Raw genomic sequence first — 22,431 nt, 5'->3', positions numbered from 1 at the left:
TAAGGCCCTAATAATATTCCATAAGGGAATTTCTCCTTTCTTGTCCTTGATTTCTAAAACAATATTGAAGTTTCTACCAATGATCCATATATCAGCTTTGCTAACCATTTTGTTCCTTTTAGAACTTTGAAGTGTTTCACTCCTTAGACTTGTGTAACATGGAACATAGAAATTAGTGACTGAAAATTAAAGAGGATTCTAAACCATGAACCTAGGAAATGATTTGTAGCTGAGGGGAGTCCACCTTGGCCCAAATTATCAAAGCAAGGTCCATATGATGGTTAAACCTCTTGATTAGCATACTACACTTTCCACAATAGCGTATATTTTATCCCATATCTTCAAGTGAGCTGAATCTAGCAATAATCTAGTTTCTTTAAATGATAGAGTCTCAAGATATCTAATATCAATCATACCATTAAAAATCTCATCTTAGCTTGGGAATGCAACCCCTTACATTCCAATCTTTATTGATTTGATCTTCATCTCTTGGGCCCCTATCAAATCTTCCAAGCGAGGAAATGAATCTTTTGATACTACTGTTGTTGCTTTTTTTTTTTTCTTCACTCAAATTGAATCTATTCCACACTTTCCTTGCCCTATGTCTGGGAGGTTTTCCCAAGTTGATAATTGTACAATGGGGTTGAAGTTCCCTTGATATCTAGATGCATTCGTGATGTAGATCATTTCCGTAGCATACAATCCTTAATGATATTCATAATAACACAAATTTGATGTCTCCTACTCTTGGAGCGACTCCTTGCCCTTGGAATCGTCATGTTTTTCATCTTGTTCCAAACTATCTTCACTTGTTTCAGTAAATTCATATTACTTCCTTTGGAAGCTGAGTCATCTTTGGAGTTCTTTCCTTGATAATTTCTTGCCTCTTCTTTTTCCCTTTCTCCAAGCCTTTTATGCTTGATTCACCTTGCTTAACCTAGGTAGATTTGATCACTTGTTTCTTGTTCATTTTTTAAAACGATCCTCTTTTGCTATATTTACTTTTTCCTAAGTAGTGTTGAAATTTTGTTTGTCAACCACTGGACATTCTTTCACCAGGTGGAAATCTCAATCTACCTATTTTCTTTATTGATTGCTCCCAAGAGCATCATCTCCAAAATTAATACTATCATGTGTAGTTTCCTTCAAAATGGCACAGAGAAGCAATTCTACGTTGGTGTTTCCAAGGGGATTAATGTCCTAACCTAGCACGACCCCCAGCTGTGAAATTTGATAATGACTTTAAAAAAAATCTTGAGTCTGCCCTGAATATTTGTCTCTATTATGCATGGCTCCAGTTTCACTTGTTATCTTTTATTTTGCCCTGTAGGCCCCTTCTTGATATTAGAATAATTTTTTTAATTTTGTCAAAAAATATTTAGAATATTTTCAATTTTTCCCTTAAATACCCAAATTATTAATTAACCATGATCCCTTTCCATCAAATCCCTCAGGGATTTTAAATTTTAAATACATTGGCCATACCAATGTCTTAACTCTTAAGTATGTCACAGAGCTAACATGCTGACAACTCAATCTGTCTTGTTCATTGGCATTTGTTATTAATCCTCTATGAGTCAAAAGAGTAACAGAACGAGCATTTAGTATTATTCTCCTACCACGTGAATATCAGCTTTAACTAAAGTTAAACATTTGTGAGTTCAAGAAAAGGGACAATATTTGTGTCATCGTTTCAAAGGATGCCATTTCCTATATCCCATAAAGATAAAAAGTAAATCAAGGATTGTTCATAGAAAGAAATTTTCATTAAATTTGTGGCTTGGCAAGAAATATTATCCACGAAACCAAACAATCTATTAATCTGCATAAAAAGGGATTAAATTTGAATGGAGTTTTCAGGTGTCCACGTGAGTCATGACTAAAGCATTCAAAATTCAAATGTGATTGCTTACCACAATCTCTAGGCTAGCTTGTTAAAGACTACATAGTTTGCATCAACACTTGCACTAATGATACCGAAGCACTTGTGCTAGTGCAAACTAGCCAAGTTGATTGTGGTAATTCGTACATTCAGGATGCAGTGACATTAATTTGTGCATGAGGTTTTCAGATTGTAGACAAAACAAAATAATTTTAGAGTACCTATTTATGTAGCTACAAGTAAAGGCGAAGGGGATGGATGACATCAATGTACTTTTGATATAAAGCAACTGAGGGTAAAGAGAACAAAGTAGTCACCACCCCAACCTGACATTTGCAACAATAAGTATTGAATGTTCATACTTTAGGCAGTGAATACAAGTAGAGTCTAGTTACATTATGACATATCCACTACAGTAAACACTCTTTTCCCAGGTTAAACTCAACCCAGCCCATGTACAGTCCAAATGTTGGTTGGTTTGGTGAGTCAAATTAGATAAAAGCCAATATAGTCCCCATCTCTAACACCAACGAAAGGTCAAAAGTAGATTTTCTTATTTTTAATGCTCACAATATCCTAATAACAGAAGCGTAATAGTAAATAGTAAATCTCAACTCCAAAGATTGGTTGATCATTTTCTCAATTTCCTTTTACAATGTAGGAAAGAAGACCCACCATTGTTTTCAGGCCTGGACCAGAGAAAAAGAATAAAGAAATGGTTCCAAAAGTGTTTGATGGATATGTGTTGTATAGTTTGCATGTTTTACACCCCTTAAATTGTACGCCTCACCATAATTAATGACATCTAGGGCATCAACCCAATTGGTTAGCTTAGCAGCTTCCTATATTTTACTGTATTGTGAAAGGTTGAGTTAATACAGTAAGTGCTGCTTTGCAGGTTTTTTCCCAAAAGAGTTGCCTGAAGTAAATTCTCTTGTTAAATTGTGTGTCACTTTTTTCTTTCTACTGCACTTAAGATTCTGTTAGCTTTGATTCTCCTGAATAGGTATTATTTATCTTCAGCGTTTTCTATTTTACACTACCAGCAAAATTCACTCTCAGTTTTGGTGCATTCCATCTTAAAAGCATGTTTCAATTCCATGGATATCACATGAACTCCAACACAGAAAAATGAACAAAGGAAATCATGAAAGATTTATTTGAAAAACCTTCAAATGAAAGAGACAAAAAAGTGAAAGCAAATCAAAGGGGTCTTAACATAGTCTCTTCTATAAGTACAAATACTGAATATAAAATGTTGTTAGTGAATAAGGTTATTACCTAGCTAGTTATTAGTAGGAACCTATTCACATGTTAAGTTTACTTAGGACCATGTTAGTTATCCTTATATCCTAGGTGACATTTCTAGAAGTTCCTTATAATGGGGCCATGACTCATTATTTACTTTTAGTTATCTAGGCATTTAATATTTGCACCATGCATTTAATGTGTATCAAGGGTAGTGGTCATCCTACCTTATCACCTTGCCTTTATAAGAAAGGCTTCTCATGTACATTTTGTATGTCCATTACCTATATTCAATCAATCTTGCATTGTTGAAGCAATCTTTCTTGCCATTCTCTCTTGTGGAAATTGTTTTGGTCTTTCAAGGATCATGGAGGTGTTGTGGAGTAACCTAATTACTCCAACATATGTATCATCCTTAACTTTTTATTAGTTGCCAACTACAATACAGCTGTAATTGTTTGCTCATTTTGTAAGAGTGTCAATTTTCTAACCAACCCTCTATATTCACATAAACTGTCATGTAGGTCTGTATCGAAGTAAATCCACTACAGAAATCTATGCACAAAATCAAATCTTTGAGAAAGACAAATCATCTTTATAGAATAAATTCACAAGCACAGATGAAGAAATACCATACCCTTAGAAGCCACAAACATTAAGAAACATCACTGCAACTGTGATCATATCTTAAAAATTTGATTACAAAATATTGAAAATACTGATATAAAGTATTGAGTATGCATTTAAACATATTTCAGGACATGAACTACAAATGTGATTTGCATTATATAGTCCCGACTTTAGACATATTCATCTATCCATTCAAATTAGTTAGTTATTAATGAACATACGCCTTCTGTCTTCAGAATGTGTGTTGTGCAGTGTAATGCATTTCGGTACTTATAAGAATGGGCTTCTGTATTTTGTGTCTGCAGCTTAACCTGCATAAAATATAAGCCAGGTTTAGAGTATGAAATCCAACCCAACCAAGTCTCCTAAGAGGGTAATCATCAACTCAAAATACCAAGATAAAGGTTAGATGCCCACATAAATAATTTCCAAAAATGATGTAAACCATGCTAACCAATAATATAAATGCACTTCTTCTTCAAATATGATAACTACAGTTTCCTGTCTTGTTATAGAATCTTAAACTCCTGTAATTGCATCCAGTAAAGACGTTACCCACACAATCATTAAATCTGAATCACGTAACAACAGTCTAAGAAATTAATGACTTTTGGTAAACTAAAGTCTAATAGGTATAGATTAATAGCTCTGTATTGTGTCTATTACCAACATGACCACCAAATCATTCCTGTCTTTACAACCCACATCACGTCACAACATTGTGTAACATAAAACAGACCATTACATAAATTGTATTGTGTTATTAATTCATCTAAAAATGGAAGATCAAATGAGAGCCCAAGAGCATTAAGAGAGAATATAATTGGTACCCGTCTTTGTTTACTTTCTCAGACACATGAGCTGCCACATTGTTACTTTCAAACAGATGGCTTAAGAAAACCACAAGGACAGATTAAATGGTGGAGATCTGTTTTTAGAAATGAAAATACTTCTTCACATGTATTGCAGTTATTGATAGCAAGCCTGGAACCACATACCAAATCACAAGATCCATACTAATAGTTAACAGTCCAAAGTATACCAAATCCAACAAATATTTGAGAAGAAAAACTGAGTGAAACAGAAATCCAAGGCAAAACTAGTAAAATAAATGGCATGTTATGTTATCACCCAAAGAACACTCACAGTGAAGCACATATAAGAAAATGTATCCAAAACAGACTGCTTAAGAAACCAAGACATTATCATATGACATAAAACTGAAAAGTCTGCACTTTTTTATTATAAAGCTGTTATTTCCTGTCTAGAACAACCTAGCATTGATTTAACTTTTAAGCATTGATTTAGCATCTTCATCAAAGTTGGATTCCTCTTGTTAGGCAACAAAACTAACGAGGCAGAATGAGATTAAGCATTGATTTAGAATCTTCATCAAAGTTGGATTCCCTTATAGCAGGTCTCTCATTAGCTATATTGTTGTATAAGGGGATTTGATGAATGAGACTAATGTTTTAAAGAAAAAGTGCTGCTCGAATTGGAAACTCAACTCTCTTCTTGAGAATGCAATTGGTTTGTGTCAACATTTTGTCTTTATCTCCTATTCTTATTCCTTCTAAGAGAAAAAATAAGGTGGCATTAACAAAGGTATAAATCATTAATAAAGAAAGGCCTATTACACTACTCAATATTTCCTACAATATACTTGAAAAAAATTTGGCCTTGAGGTTGGTTGACATCCTTCATTAATTTTATTAGCAGCACTCAAAAGGTTTCATCAAAAGTAGATATATCATGGAAAATCTCCTAACTAGTTGGGAGGCCATGGAATGAGCAAGATTATCCAATCAGAATACAGGTATGCTCATACTTGACTTTAAAAAATCATATGACAAGGTTGAATGGTCCTTCCTTATGATGACTCTTGAAGCATTTCAGTTCCCAAAAGAACCGAAATGCTTTTGTCGGATGATTAACACACTATTGAGAGATGCTATTGAAAAATTGATTGCTCAAAATAATCCAATCATCTATTCAACAATATACAACTGTATATAAAGAGTTTACAAGATGACGTTCTAAATTAAGAACTAGTTGTTTAAGTGAAAACTAAAAAGCTATAAAGCTTTAAAAACTAAATAATAAAAAGCTAACTATGCGTCCTTAATAAAGAAGCAATAGTTTCGCTTAACAAACTAAAAAAGCTAAAAAGCTAAATGACCATTAATAAATAACTAAATAAAGCTAATTAAAATATAATTAAATATTCTAATACCCTCCCTTAATAGTCATTCTATCTAATAACTACCCTACAAAAGACATTGTAGGTCTTCTGATCACAAATGGAAATAACACTTTCCTACGGCAGAGACCCTCCCAGGATCTGCCAAGCATTAATGATCAAGAATACCACAATCCATCCAACCTGGTGTTAGGTAACCAAACTGAAACCTGAAACCTGAAACCACCATTTTGAGGAAAAATCGGCAAACCCTCCAAAACTGAAGTTACAAATCATTTTTTTTGTGGAAAAAAATGGTAAAAACCCTAAACAAGAACAAAAAACCTTGAAACGATTTTTGAGGAAAAAATCGAACAAAACCCGGAAATGTTGCGCGGCAAGACCCAAAACATCACGTGGTAAAACACCAGGCATCACATGGTAAAACATCAAACATCACGCGGAAAAACACCAAACATCACGTGGCAACACAACAAACATCACAAAGAAAAACCTTGATTTTTGAGGAAAAAATCAAGCAAAACCCTCCCATGATTTTTTGTTGCAAAAAAGCCAGAAAACCCATCCGATGACAAAATCAAAAAGCATAGAAGGTTGACTCCTCCTCCTCTTCAAAACACTCTGCAACATGAGCCTACACCTGCTCCTGAGACCCTCCAACAAGACACGCGCTTTCTTTCTGAAGAATATGCTCTAATACCATGAAAAAATGATTGCTCAAAATAATTGGATAATCTATTCAACAATATACAACCGTATATAAAGAGTTTACAAGACGACATCCTAAATTAAGAACTAGTTGTTTAAGTGAAAACTAAAAAGCTTAAAAAAATAAATAATAAAAGCTAACTATGTGTCCTTAATAAAGAAGCAATAGTTTCACTTAACGAACTAAAAAAGCTAAAAAGATAAATGACCATTAATAAATAACTAAATAATGCTAATTAAAATATTATTAAATATTCTAATAGTTATTGCCCAAGTGGATATTAATGGGTCTTTATCTGAACAATTATTACTATAGAGATCTAAAAGGCAAGGTTGTCCTCTTGCCCCAGCTCTGTTTGTAATTGAATCAAATGCTCTCTAGTACCTCCTAAGAGATTCAAACATAATTCCCAACATTAGAGGATTATGCCTCTCCAACAATAAAGACCTCCTAAACATTCAATTTGCAGATGATACTGCCCTATTTGTTGAACTTCAAGAAAGTAACTTTGATCATCTAATTCAGAAGCTAAATCTATTTTGTGTGGCTTTCAGGGCAAAACTATCTACATTGAAATCAACAATGCTGAGTTGGGAAAACAATCCCTCAAAGTGGTATGCTAAATATCAATTCCAATGGTGAGGTCCTAACAAACAGGTTAGATACCTTGGTATCCCCTTTGTTGTGAATCCTTGTTTGAAAGAAATATAGGATTGGATAAAAGAAAAAATAGATAAAAAATTAGGCAAATAAAATACACAATACTTATCCTTAGCAAGAAGAATTCAAGTGTGTCAAAAGTTATGGTTTACAAACTCAGCGAATACTCCCCGAGTCTGTGAGTACTTGCAAAAACAAACCCCTCCCAAGCAGCTTGTGTGTTTACTTGTGCATGCATGGAGATAGAAACCTCACCAAAAAACTTGCAAAAACTCATAGAAATCACTGAAAACTCGCTGCATAACTCATGAACATGATCTAAGCGATAAAACAAGGGTTGGACACAATTTTCATGAGGTAAATGCACGTTTTCAAAGCGTTTTTTTCATTAAAACCCTAACCCGACCCAAACGACATCATAGTGGATTTTGACAACCGGAACAACAAGATCAATCAACATAAAGTATGTTTTTGAAAATCTTTGCATTTTTCTTCCACAATTTTTCCTTGATTCGTTTAGCATCACCAATATAGTCTAAGCTTTTTTTGTATCACCTATATGCACCATATTTTGCATATAAAAAACAATGCAAAGATTTTATAAAAATAAATATATAGAAATCTCTGCTATTTTATATTGTTTCATTATTTCATAAAGTTAATTAAGTTTTGAAAAAAAAATTGCATACTCTAAAATTTTTAATTCAAACTTTAGAATAATTAACTTTTGCTTTCTTTTTTATCGGTGAAAGTTGTTTTTAGCATTAATTTCAAAAGATATATATAATAAATTTTACAATATTGTGGCCCGAAACCACTGATTTTTAAAAAGTTCAATCCCAAAAGGCCCGCAAACAAAAACCCAACTACCATCTGAGCTCCCCATCTATCTACACTAATCAAAAAATATATGCAAGCAATTCGAAAAGTTTTAGGCTCAATGCCAGCATAACAAAATATACACCTTTACATCAAAATATAAATTTTTAATTCAAACTTTAGAATAATTATTTTTTGCTTTTTTTTTATCGGAGAAAGTTGTTTTTAGTATTAATTTCAAAATAAATATATAATAAATTTTACGACAACGTGACCCAAAACCAGTGATTTTAAAAAAGTTCAATCCCAAAAGGCCCACAAATAAAAACCCAACTATCATCTAAGCTCTCCATCTATCTACACTAATCAAAAATGATATGCAAGCAATTTGAAAAGTTCCAAGCTCAGTGCCACATAAAAAAATATACACCTTTATATCAAAATATAAACAAACCCTACTATTCTTCAATTTGTCTTTGCAAACGTCTTTGGCCATCCCTCCCAGAAGTCATCTTTGTCAAACTTCAATCTCTTCTTCGATTGCTTCTACTTTGCAGGGTCATGGTTTTTTTTTTCTCTCACTGTCTCTTAGATATTCCTTCATGTATTGCCACCCCAATTGGGCTTCAGCCCACCTGTCCTTGTCACATGAGGCACTCCATAATAGGAAGGGATATAGTGGAGTATACTTTACAACATGAAGCCAATCTCCACCATGCACTTTGAATCCCCAACTTGGAATTGACATTGCAATGAATGCACCCATCTCATAACACCATTCTCCTTGCACGCACTCGTTCAAGATCCAATGTGTGTCTTTGTTGTCACCCAGTTCCAAACACCAAGAAAAAACAAGGAGGCAATGTCAATATTGGTTTTGTACCTGTACTCCAACGCTATGAATTCATCTGCCAACGTCATTCTAACGAGTTGGAAAAACATTGGATCGTCGATACTTAATATCTTCTTCAATCTGTCGTCACAAATTTTGCCCAGAAATGCAAGCATTTGATTCTTCATGCACAAGGTAAAGTTAGCTTCCATATTTCCCTTCTCTGTACCAAACTACCTCAACCAATGCCGCAAGAAAATGATGGTAATTCCCATTCGTTTCACCTCCATAAAACTCTCTTCACACACTTCAACACACTTGGGAGTCCCATCACCATCAATGAAATTCATTCTCTCCATAAAACACCTGCAACCCGTATAACTTAAGCCTTGAAACTCACCTCCCTAAAATCCTCCCAAATCTCATTTGCATTACCTGAATTAAATGCGAACACCCATTTGGATAAAATGTCTGCCACTTCATTTCCTCCTCTCAACATATGAGTAATTTTAACTTATTAAATGGAGCTAAATTGGCTCTAATTATTTTAATAAATTTATTTATTTTCCACACTTGAGCCTCACCTTTAATGATTGCGTTTACTATAATTTGAGAGCCCTCTAGATGGAGTCTTGAAATCGATAATTTGTTCACCAATTTTACGACGAGCAAAGCCGCTTGAGCTTCTATTTAATTGTTTGTTCCATCCTCTAGCTTCTACGCACCCAAAGCTAAAATGTTTCCTTTCCAATCCCGAGCTACACACCCAACTCCTAACGGCCCAAGATTTTCTCTTGATGCCCCATCAAAATTGATTTTTATCCATCCTTCTTCTAGTTTGATCCACTCCACTACCTTTGGCTCATTATCGAATGGATGAACCCACGAAGGCCCATTAACGGGCCAGCATTTATTAATTTTTAAGTTAAATTAAATTTCATACATTTCCAGTGAACTCAGATTGAAAAATTAAGTTTCAATTACCATATAATTATATATATTATTGAATATTCATTGTTTTAAGTTTTTAATTATTATGATTAATATATATTCATATATTATTTATTAATTATTAAGAATTTGGAGGGCCTATTGTATTAATTATTATTCAGGTTCTATTGTATTTCGTAGTATTTGGAGGGCCTGTGAGATGTGCAAGGATTAAGTGCAGCATACTGAGGCCATACATTTCTCAAGAGTGATGTTTGTGGTTTCAGATCTCTTTGGTGGAATGTGGAGCATAAAGGTAAACCCTTATCTCTGTTGCAAGGATGCTCTGCTAGGAAGTGGAATATGCATGGTGTCTCTTTTCTGAATGATGTATTCTACAATAACAGTATTAAGGAGTGGAGCACCCTTCATAATGAGTTTAATTTGCCTGATAACAGTAAGAGAACCTATTCAGTTGTGAAGAGAGAATTAGATAAACTGAGGCATCCAATCAGAATATTAAACAGCCCCGACTGCCTCTCTGAGTTCAAATGGGTAGATGGATCCCCTTTCCTTAATCTCAAAGCTAAGTGTCTATACAAGATCCTTTCTCAATCCCATAAAATACTTGATCATGTGAATAAAAAATGGAATCTGAGTCTGGAATATAAAGAGTGGACAAAAATCTGATCCCAAAAAATGTTGCTTTAGATGGCAGTTTATTATCCAAAAACTAGTCTTAAACATAAACCCTGTTAACTGTGTCTTGTGTGGCTGTCTTGAGGATTGTTTTCATATTTTCTTTCAATGTAAGTATGCTGTTTCTGTTTGGTCATTATTTATGGGAAGTATTAATGGTTGGAATATCACTGAGAAAAGGTCTTGGTTTGAGGTCTTGGCTGGTTATGTTAAAGGGCTGAGTAAAAATTCTAATCTACCGAGACCTTATGGTTTTTGTGGAAAAAAAGAAATGAGCAGGTTTAACAAGATAAGGAAAGAATCATTACTGAGTCTAACTGCAGAGAAAAAACCCTATTGATCATGGAACAGGTCACAAACTCAAGTTACCAGCAGACAGGTTTATGAAAGTTATTTGAGGAAGGATCTTCACCGCTGTTCAAAGAGGACATCCAAGATGCTAACTATTGGCCGCAAGACCTCAGGAAGATAGACAAGAAGTTCCAAGATGAGTACCTAGACTTCCAGAATGCCTATATAAAGAACACCAATTCCAGTTGACGAAGGATGAAGCAGTTACAGATTTGAAAATCTCCCATCAGAACTTTGATGCCTTCAGCTGGGAGAGCATCTCCCCTCCCCTTGGCACAATTGAATGCTTTCAGATAAGCAGCGTGCAGCCTAAAGACAGTGACAAAGAGAAAGGCAAAGAAAAAGTGGAAGAAGGTGAAAATGGTTATGAAGAAGGAAAGCAACAGGAAGACAGTGAAAGAGATGAATAACTTTATGGACGGCACTTAAGGATAGTATGACATGTTCAGTTTTTTTTGTAAGGCATCTCGTGAACTTTGATATTATGGCTACTATGATAATATATCAGGATTACATATGTATTTTTCTAGTCTGAACTTATCAGTTGTTACGTAGTTTCATTTTGACTAAAGGGGTGATCAACTTAGTCACAAAAGTTTGTAACCAGACTATTACATTTAGTAAATGCTATTGGTACTAGACTTTCAATTTAAAGAAAAAAAACATTGAGATTGGCTACTGGATAAGCCTGGACACATGTCAGATCCATGTTAAGATGGATCTATGGTAGTCTGTATATAAAGCTCTAACCTGCAATCTAAATGCATCTTCAACCCGGCGATGGATCCCATGGTCTCAAAGTGCGTAGATGCAATAGCAAAAGAAAATCACAGATTTTCCCATAAGCTCTTTTGTATTAAAAGAGAACGGTTATTTGATTCAAACTTAAATAGAAAACAAATCCACATTCATGGCTCTTACGGGTTTCCATGGAATATTTAAAATCTCTGTATGTTCGTAACCTTTTAGATTTACATGGAATATTTAAACAGCTATCGAGTTATAACCAATACATTCTTTTAAAACAAAGTAAATAGTTGTTATGGCAGTGCCTGGACTCTAAGCAAAGTAGATTCGCTATTGGGGGTTTTAAAAAACTTTGAACAGATTCGATTCGGCTATGTCTACCTAAAAGTTCAACATTAAAAGCAAAATGTGCCTCGACAAACCGCGTAACCACTCTAAAAAGCTTCCCTGGCTACGGATCACTACACGTTGTGGGTTGGACTTAGCTTTTTCCATTGGTTTAAAAAAAATCTTTAAACCGCTGAGGAAAACATGTCGTTGAGTTCTCAAAAAAATTAGGAAATGAAATACCTTGACGGTGTCGAATGGGTGGCCGGTGATGACAGTAGCGATTCCAGCGGCGCATCCAGCCCCGTATTCCTTCCATGCGTCCATTTCCCTCCTTGTAAAACCTTATGATTGCTGAGTCCACTTGCTGGTTGGCTCGCAAGGAGATTCTTATATGTTAAGAATAGTATCTCCCACGGAACATTTTCTACAAGGATTTATCAGCTTCTTCGTAAAACGGTTGGCATCCATTCCTTAACCCACTGAAACTGTCTTTTATTTTTTTAATGGCTATGTGAAGTTGCCCAAATAAGAATAAGGAAATTAAAACGTATGTCCAATGAAAGTTTAGAGAAAGTATCAAGGGAAAAGTCTTGATTGGAAGGTTATATTGAATCAATGAACAAAAGGCATAAAACATTCAAATAAGAAAATATGAAAGCAATCTTTATATCTTGTCAAGAGAGTTATCTTGTTCCTTCAATTTGGACTCGCGTTGAAGTCAAGAACGCGCCTCTTCCTAGCTTGATCTGATTGGTCCAATAGGAATGATGTGGTTGGCTCTCTAATATTATGCACAATGGATAGAGGATGGATGGATTGATGATCAAAATATGAAATGGCTAAGAATGGATGAGTGCAAATTATGGCATAATAAGGGTATGAGGATGATTTCTTGGGCACAAAATAGCAACATAGATTTACTAAACTTGGAGATGAAATATAAGGGGATGGAGTCCTCAATTTATAGGAGGAGAAGAGGAGAAATGGAGGGCTAGGATTGACCCAAGATGAAAGATGAGGATGTCTTGTGAGCCCACACAAGGCCCAAGATGAGATGACAAGACAAATGTGGAAACCAAGAGATATGCCTTAAAGGCATTTCTTGTTTCCACACTCCTCAAGGCTCATTGGGAAGACTTCCCAATGTGCCTAGAGAAGAGAAAAGAATAAAATATTCCTTAAGGGATGGGGATGAAGAATTAAAAATTCTTCAAAAAGGACAATCATGGGGACTGAAGGAATAAGAAGGAATTAAAAATTCTTTGGAGGATGGGATGCCTAGAAGAATGTGAGATTTTGAAAACCTAGGAAAAGAGCATTTAAGGAAGGTGGTTGGATGGAAGGGACAAGGAGTTATGATTAGCCACTAGCAACTCATTAGGAGAGGGGTTAGAAGAATGATTAGGTGGGATTAGGGTAGACAAGATTTGTAGGAAGGATTTGACTAGGAGAGAAAATAAGTGGAGGGAATTAAAAATTAGAAGACTAATGCTAAGTGAGTTTAGGGAGCTTCTAGAAGAATTCATTAGGTTAATGATGGATTAGGAAAAAGGTGATTTGTAAGAATCACCTAGATTAATTAATTAAAAGGAGGAATTTGAGAAGACTTAATATTAGGGATAAAGGTGGATTGATTTATTAAAACAGATTATAGTAACAACATTAATTGTATTTAATTAATATTGAGGAGGAATAGGAATTGGCACAATTAATAAATTAATTATGCAAAGAACTTGGAATAATTAAAATAATTATTTTTAGGTGTCTACATTTTGCCCCTCTTTTATGCAACGACAAATTTGGCGATGAGTAAAAGATAGAAGAAAAAAGAAATAGATGCTCCAACGTAAAGTGTGGGTGGTGTATGCCCCCTTGAGAATTTTTTCGAAATTTAAAAAAAAAAATGATGAAAAAATCTCGAAATGAAGAAGGAAGAATTAGGGTGGAGGAGATGAATCTGGTGGTGTACAGGGAGTATGCTAGCTTATCTGCAGGAGTGACATTTCTCCATATCTGGGCTTGGGAGCATATTGCGGTTACTCGGCCACTAGGTGTACAGGACAGGCAGAGCCGTCGGTCATATATAGACAGGTACAGGGGCCTACTACATTATACCTGAATATGATCTATATGGTTTTGGCGTTGCATCTTTGATGACCTTATGCAATTTACGTGGCAGCCATTTTTGGGTTGTGAGAGATGGAGGGGGGATTGGCAGCTACACTGGGCTGGAGTGGAGATGTGGATGTTAGGCAGGGCAGTATATATCATGGAGTATTATGCACCATATAGAGTAGCGAGACAGTTCGGCCTGGTTTAGGACATAGTGGGAGACATACCATTATATCATCGAATTTCACGAGAGGTGAGATCTTGGGGCCTGACAACGAGTCCATTGGAGGGCAGGACCAATTTTGAGACAGTATCATACTTGGTCTAGGATGAGCAGCTGGGGGCAGGAGAGGATCCGGGGATGACAGGGGGATATAGGAGTTGTTGGGAGGGACACTTTCCAGTGCATGTTACCATTCTTGGGGTTTTGGAGGAGGATGAGCTGTAGTTGGCAGTAGACCAGATAGTCGGCAGAGAGGATGACGGAACGGCTGAGAGAGTCGTGGTTGCAGCAGGGCGAGGTGTTGGTGGACAGTAGAGGAGGGTTAGGGTGGTATGGAGGAGGTATCCCAAGGTGGGAGAGGGAGAGGCAGGAGCAGTACCAGTAGGAGAGCCTGCAGAGGGAGGGGTTGGTGGGGGACAAGATGTTGTACCCATGGATATTCCCGAGGCGCAAGTGGAGGGCAGGGCAGGAGTATCACAAGTTGATCTTGACAAAGTGCAGCGTGAGAGAGACGTGACCCGAGCGAGGCTTCACTCCCTCGAGGATGAGATACAGATAAAGAGAGCTGGGAAGGAGAGCCTGGAGGCAGAGATGGAGCGATTACGACGAGAGATAGCAGATTTGACAGAGAGTTTCTATACAGCGAGGATAGAGGTAGATTCTCTGAGGGAGGAGAGGGAGGAGTCTAAGTGGATGCTAGAGGAGGCACGGACAGGGATGGCTATTAAGGCCTTATAAGATGCTCTTTGTCGACAGGATGATGAGCTAAAGGAGTTACCGAAGGTGTTATATCTACTATCCCACCTCTCAACTAAAGTTGTCATCATTGCAGTATGAGCTCGAATCCTTGGCCACCTGCCCACAGAGTGTAACCCTACATCAGCTAAGATCTCCAACTCATCCGACTGCAACCATCGGTATAATCTCATGGTAGCAGGCCAATGCTCTCTCAACGCCAATGGCCCCAACTCAGCCTGCATCCAACAATCCAATTCATCATTCCACATCCTTAAGTCCTATTCTACCCTCAGGTACGCCCATACCTTCACCTATCCCAAAAATTCTAAACCTATTTCTAATTCTTTCTTTCCCTGGCGCACGCACTGATTCACTTCGCGCTTGTGCCAAAACTGTGGCACTCGAACCATTCTGCAGGTGCATGCGCTACCAAACACCCCTAACCTATCCTAACCCTAACCTTAAAACTCCTCCATCATGAGAGCTCGCATAGTAGCGTGAGCGCCCACATAGTACCTTGAGTGCTCGCGCAGTTGCACGAGCGCACGTGCTAAACGTCAGGGAACCCCCTCAAACCCCCTTCTTTTCGTCTTTCGCCTACGAGCGCTCGCACTACCTTATAGGCATGTGTGCCAAAACGGTGATCAACGCGTCCACCTCACCAAAATTTGGCCCTAAACTAAGCCCTAATTCTATCCTAAACCTAAAAATCCACAAAGGAGAATAGTCCTATGTACCGATGGTTCATAGCCTGTGGGTCTCTTGTACCGTCGGATCCTCTCAGCGCGATGCTCACGTGTTGGAATGTGATCCATCTCTCCTTCTCTCCTTCTAGGCTCTCGATTGGATCCAAGGCTTGTGTGTAACAATGACTCCTCATTGGGCCCTTTGTGGCTTATATGGACCCCCTTAAGGGCCCATTCCCTTCGCGGTCTCCCTCCTTCTATTTCCTCTTCTATTTTTCTTCATCTACTCCCTCTTTCTTTTTCATTTATCTCCTCCACCCTAATTCTTCCTTCTTCATTTCGAGAAATTTTCATCATTTTTTTTACAAAAAAAAATTTTAAAAAATTCTCGAGGGGGCATACACCACCCACGCTTTACGCTGGGGCATCTATTTTTTTTTTCTTCTATATTTTACCCATCGCCAAATTTGTCGCTGCATAAAAGAGGGGCAAAATGTAGACACTTAAAAATAATTATTTTAATTATTCCAAGTTCTTTGCATAATTAATTTTTTAATTGTGTCAATTCTTGTTCCTCCTCAATATTAATTAAATATAATTAATCTTGTCACTATAATCTGTTGATTGATTTATCCACCTTTATCCCTAATATTAAGTCTTCTCAGATAGGGATAGGTATTGAGGTCTTATAGGATGCTCTGCGTTGGCAGGATAATGAGCTAGAGGAGTTACGAGGTCAAGCACAGAGGGCAGAGGCAGATAAGACACGACTGCGGGGGGAGAGGAATGCGGCCCGTCAGATGTTGGTTCCTGCAGGGCTTGGGCAAATGTACTCTGACATGATGCAGCAGAGGGATAGGGCAGAGAGAGTAGTTTGGGAGGCAGGCTACTATAGGGGGCTATACCACGGAGCAATACCTGCAGAGCAACGAGCAGCCTCATACACTGAGAGTGTGCGATCCCACAGGACACAGAGTCGGCGGCCCACACAGAGCCAATAGACCAGTGGATCAAAGGGTTTTAGGCCACCTAGAGGAGGGGAAGCAGGAGGATCAGGTGGAGGAGGTGCGGAGGAGGGGGCTAGAGAGACAGGAGGGGAGAGCTAGCTCCATTTTGGCTTGTGTATCATTTTTTGACCCTTCGGGGTGATCATTGTATTATGACAGACATATTCATCTCTTTGAGCTTCTATGCATATATATGATTTGCGGCGGCGGATGATGTGTGTACTTTATTATGATGGACTCTATTTATTATTTTGTGATGTGATGCATGGATGATGATTATGGATATGTTGTGCTGACCTGTTTGTGGTGCAATGTGGATGCTTATATATGTATGCTTATGATATGCTGCTGACATGTTTATGGATGCAGGATGAGTGTTCGTGTTTTTTATGTGTATATATGTTGTATATGCAGATGTATGATGGATATGTAATGCAATAGTAGATGTAGATGTAAATGATTTATGATGAGTGATTAATTAGCGTAGGTGCAATCTATATGAGGAATGAATGTAATGCCACTTATACAGCTATTGCAATGTAAATCATCAATGCTATGCAAATGATGTGATCTAGATGAATGATGAAATGTATGTGTAATGTAATGTAATCTAAGTGAGTGAATTAATGTCATCTACTATGAATGGATAATGCAACTTAAATGACGTATGCAATGAAATCTAAATGCAATCTATGTGGTAAATGCTTGTGAAAAATGAGAATCTAAATGAGTAGTGTAATGAAATGAATAGGTAATGCAACCTAGATGGATAGGCAATGAGATCTACATGAATAATGTCACCTAAGTGGGTAAAATGAATGGATAATGCAAAGAGGGAATATGTTGGTAGTAATACAATTATCTTAGATAGAAAATAGAATAATATGGAATAGTAGTGGGGGGGAATTGAGGAATCCATGGGGTTATTAGATTAGGACTTTATGGAATGATGGTGAGAGTTGTGCACAAAAATGTGGAGAGCCAACCTAGTTTGATATTGCCCTAGGTAAACCTGCACCACTGATTATAGGAATCAGGATGCCATGAGAAACCCAAGGCGTTGACTGACTCACAGTCAAACGAGAATTCCTTACACACAGCTATGCAAGTGTTGAGGAACACTAATACAAAGTTGTGGGTACGTGCAAGGAAACCCTCAAACACACCGATACCTATTATACACGAGAAGGTAAGTGTTCATAAACACTAGTACCAGGTCATCAGTTCATACAAGAGAGATCCAAAACACACCATGTTATGAAAGTATGCCCCAGTATACACCTATTGTAAACATACCTGGATATGGAAGATCCGGGAGTCGTAGATAGATGCAGATGTAGGGCAAAAGATGCAAGTCTAAATGAAAAATCCAAGAAATCAACAAGTCACTCATTCATGACCACCTGAGACCTCTTTCCAAGAGTAGGATTAGGATGGAGGATTAAACTATCAGGCGAGGGAAGGATTAATCCCTAGGGAAAAAGATAGAGTGGGTGGATTTTTAGATTAGGCAAGTGATCAAATTAAAGATTAACTTGTGGACTTGGGACTGACCTCAAGACTTGATGGAGCTCACATAGAGGCACAAAATCTTAGTTTGATGGGACACTTTTTATTCATGATTTTGGCGAAGACTCATCATCATATGCATGATTTATTCTAAGGTGGGAGGGGCAGGGGGGTGTCGCGATGCGCGAATTGGATAGTGAGGGTGATGGAGTATCGACCTGGTAGACAATGGATCTAGATTATTTACCTTGGCGCCTGTATGCAGGTTTTCACCAAGGTACTTGCCCATAGTGCCACAAAGTGGTTTTCACTAATGGACTAATTCAAAAATTTAATTTAAAAATAAAAAATAAAAATTGGGTGTCACAAGGCACCTGTTTACCAGGTTCTCACCAAAGTGACGATCTTTTTTCAGGATCTTTTTCTCATTTTTATGCATTTTTCATGATTTTTTTATTTTTTATTTTTATTTTTGACAATTGATGACTTTTTGAGGACTAGGCATATAATCTTTTTAGGTGCATGATATTCATTGGATCATCCAGAAGATCTCCTTTAGGAGTAGCCAACTGATACTGCTAGGAAGGGCCAACCACATCATTCATATTGACCAATCAGATCAAGTTGGGAAGAGGCGCGTTCTTGGCTTCAACAAGAGTCCAAATCGAAGAAACAAAAGAAATCTCTTGGAAAGGTACAAAACAATTTGGAAAGAAAAGGAAATGTCATATCAAAAATTTCAATCTCACATATAACCATGCACAAACGATGGAAAGCAAAAATGTTAATTGTTTAGATTAGAACCAGCTCACATCAACTTAGATGTGAAATCGGAAGATGGACGATGCCTAAAGAGGAGTGGGCAGATAAAAAATGTAGATATTTCGCCCAAGGGGCAGTGGAGACAAAATAAAATTACATCATGGAATGCCCAACTTACAAGGATATCTGGATCCACTACATTGACATGCTAAATGTAAATATCTTGAGCAATCTATTTGAAAAATAAAAGATAACAAAAGTTACAGATTTCTTGATCAAATTACACAGTTTAAGATCCAAGATGAAGAAGGAAAAGACAAAGGAGGTTTAGTAAGAACACCTCTTTGGTCTTTCCATAATCTTCTTTGTTGACTGCCCGTGGGTCCCATAAGTCGTTTCGCTTTGTGGACGTTATTAAAAGCATCCATTCATTCATTACATATTTCATTCTCTTTCTTTTAATATTTTCACTTTGTATGAGTGTTCTCATATATATATATATATATATATATATATATATATATATATATATATATAATTTTAAAAATTTAATAATTTATATATTAAAATTGAATAATAAAACATTAAACATTTCAAACACATTTTATATAGATTAAATTTAACATATATATGCTAGTAACAATGAGAATTGTAACATGTAGGAAAATACATTTTAATCTTAAGTCACTATACACGTGTTAATTGTGGTATTCTATTATTATTAAAAATAGTATTATATGTATATTATTATTAGTATTACTATAGTATAAACCTAACAATAGATAAGCTTGATGATGATGGTTTTAAGAACAAGTGTTTAATTTAGTATAGTTTATAGTTTAGGTTATCCTTGAATTTGGTTTATAGTTTGGGTTAGGGTTAGGGTTCAATTGAAGAATTAGTTTGAGGTTTACAAGACTAATCTTGAAACCAATTAAAGCCTAATCTTGAACCATGTTAAACCGTATAGTAGATAAACTCGACCATGGTAGATTAGATTTTATTAGTTGAAATATATTTTTTGTTAATGTTTGTTGTTAGTGTTAGGGTCAGGATTATGGTTAAGGTTAAGGTTTTTGCTATGTTTAAGATTAAAAAGGGTTAGGATTTACATCGAGGTTAGAGTTACGGTTAGGATTATGGCTCTAGTTAGGGTTTAGTTTAAATGTTACAATTATGGTTTGGGTTTACATCATGGTCAGGTTTAGGTTAACGGTTAGGGTTAAGATTAGGTTTAGGGTCTAGGTTATGGTTAGGAATATGGGCAAGGTTAGAATTAGGCTTAGGGTTTACATCATGTTTAGATTTAGTGTCACGAACTGTATTTTTCATAATGTGTTAGTAAGAGATATAATGTAGGTTTTTATTTATGAATTGAAATTGAAACATATATGAGCATTCATTTTGATGATAATTCAGTTCTACAAACAATAGGAAATGATGTATGCATTTTATTCATGTAATATGTAATTTGATATCTAGTATTATCTTAATTGGGGATCGTCAATGCTGATGAATTATGGAGTGCAAGTGATCCAGGGACGGGTGAACAAAGTTGAAGGCGAGAACATGACTCAGGTAGAGTTGTTTTTAACTTATGACTTCGATAGATTAGGGGAATCTATCACACACCACATTAGGATTTATAATTTGCATCTTGAAAAGATGGATGATTTAAATGACCTTATTTGAGTATTTGTTCAAATTGGAATGATGAACTTGGAATGCGTAGTAGATTGATTTAAATACTTATACATTTGCATTGATTGCAAGACTTGAGTGGTGATTGAATTAAATCTAAGTTGCAAGAGTGATTGTGAAATATTATACTTTATTGTTAAAAGAGATGAAATGTGTAAATGATTCAAAAACGAATATTGACCCTAGGTTTTTATGTTCTTTTTAGATATGTATAAATGTATGAAAAATTATACTTATGATTTTACTTTTGTAAACTGGGCAATATTATAAAATATATATGTATATGAGTAATTGATTCAATCACATACATATATATCTATATAGTTATAAATATCCAATTATCATGAAATATGATTACTTCATGAATTTTGTTTACATCTACATAATCATTTGAGATTGATATATATATATATATAAATATTCTAATAATAATTCGATCATGTGCTCTGATACCAAAATGTAAAGACGTAAATTAATCTATAAGACATAATCTACTCTTTATTCATGAATAAACTCATAAGTCAATTAAGAAGTCTATTTCATTCATAATATAAGGAAATATCAATAAGTTGATAAAGCAATCATAGATATCGAAGAGTTATATACAATTTTCATGTAAAATGAAAGATACAAATTTCTATATATATATATATATATATATATATATATATATCCTTATTTCCTACTTAGGCTTTCATATTGCCTTAAGTAATATACGAATAGAAAGAAGGTGAGATACATTCGTCGATCTCCATTCTGAATCTTGTTCTCGTCTTCATTCAAAGGACTGAAAGGAAGCGACTCGGAATGGAGATCGATGGATGTATCTCACTTTCTTTCTATTTGTATATTGCTTAAGGCATTATGAAAGCCTAAGTAGGATATATATATATATTGAGAAATTTGTATCTTTCATTTTACATGAAAATTGTATATAACTCTTCGATATCTATGATTGCTTTATCAACTTATTGATATTTCCTTGTATTATGAATGAAATAGACTTCTTAATTGACCTATGAGTTTATTCATGATTAAAGAGTAGATTATGTCTTATAGATTAATTTATGTCTTTACATTTAGGTTAACAGTTAGGGTTTGGGTTAGGTTAGGGTTTGGATTATGGTCAAGTTTAGGGTTAGGAGTATGGTCAAGGTTAGGGTTTATGGTTAGGATTGGGATTATGGTTAAGGTGAGAATTAGGATTTACATCGTGATTAGGGTTAAGTATAGGGTTAGGTTAGGATTTAGTTTTATAATTTTAGGGTTAGGGTTTATATCATAATTAGGGATAATGTTAGTGTTAAGATTAGGTTTTGGGGTTGGTTTATAATTTGGGTTAAGATTAAGGTTAGGGTAAGGGTTTACATCATGGTTAAGGCTATACTTAGTGTGAGAATTTGTCAAAAATAACCAAGATTTAGAGGTCAATTGATGGCACAACACAAGAGAGACAAAGATAGACAAGAATAAATTGTATTCTCATCAAGATGCAAAAAATGATCAACTAGATAAACCATACAATGAAGATGAGCCTACTTATAAAGGCAAGGCCGGAGGAAAATGAGAGCACAAAATCATGACATGTGGCCCAACTAGATACAAGGGTAGGTAGGGGTAGGTAAGAGAAATAATAGAATATTCCACTAAAAGTGG

General features: G+C 35.8%; 1 protein-coding gene across 2 annotated transcripts in view; it reads right to left on the bottom strand.

Annotated features, from left to right (window-relative positions):
- Positions 1-12,546, bottom strand: part of LOC131038078 (mitochondrial arginine transporter BAC1) — a 48,356-nt gene extending 35,810 nt beyond the window's left edge. The window contains exons 1-2 of one of the 2 annotated variants that reach the window (XM_057970380.2): positions 12,278-12,546; positions 3,982-4,071 (exon numbers count right to left, since the gene is read on the bottom strand). In XM_057970380.2, coding sequence (XP_057826363.2) covers positions 3,982-4,071; positions 12,278-12,361 — 174 coding nt within the window. In that variant the 5' untranslated portion in view covers positions 12,362-12,546. Of the gene's footprint in view, positions 1-3,981; positions 4,072-11,710; positions 11,832-12,277 lie in introns of those variants that run through there. The other variant, XM_057970381.2, reaches the window with a different exon arrangement.
- Positions 12,547-22,431: the final 9,885 nt, after the last annotated feature.

This window comes from Cryptomeria japonica, chromosome 2, assembly GCF_030272615.1.
Source record: "Cryptomeria japonica chromosome 2, Sugi_1.0, whole genome shotgun sequence".
Lineage (NCBI taxonomy): Eukaryota > Viridiplantae > Streptophyta > Pinopsida > Cupressales > Cupressaceae > Cryptomeria > Cryptomeria japonica.
Note: the sequence above shows the minus strand (reverse complement) of the source record. Positions and strands in the feature narration are given on the sequence as shown.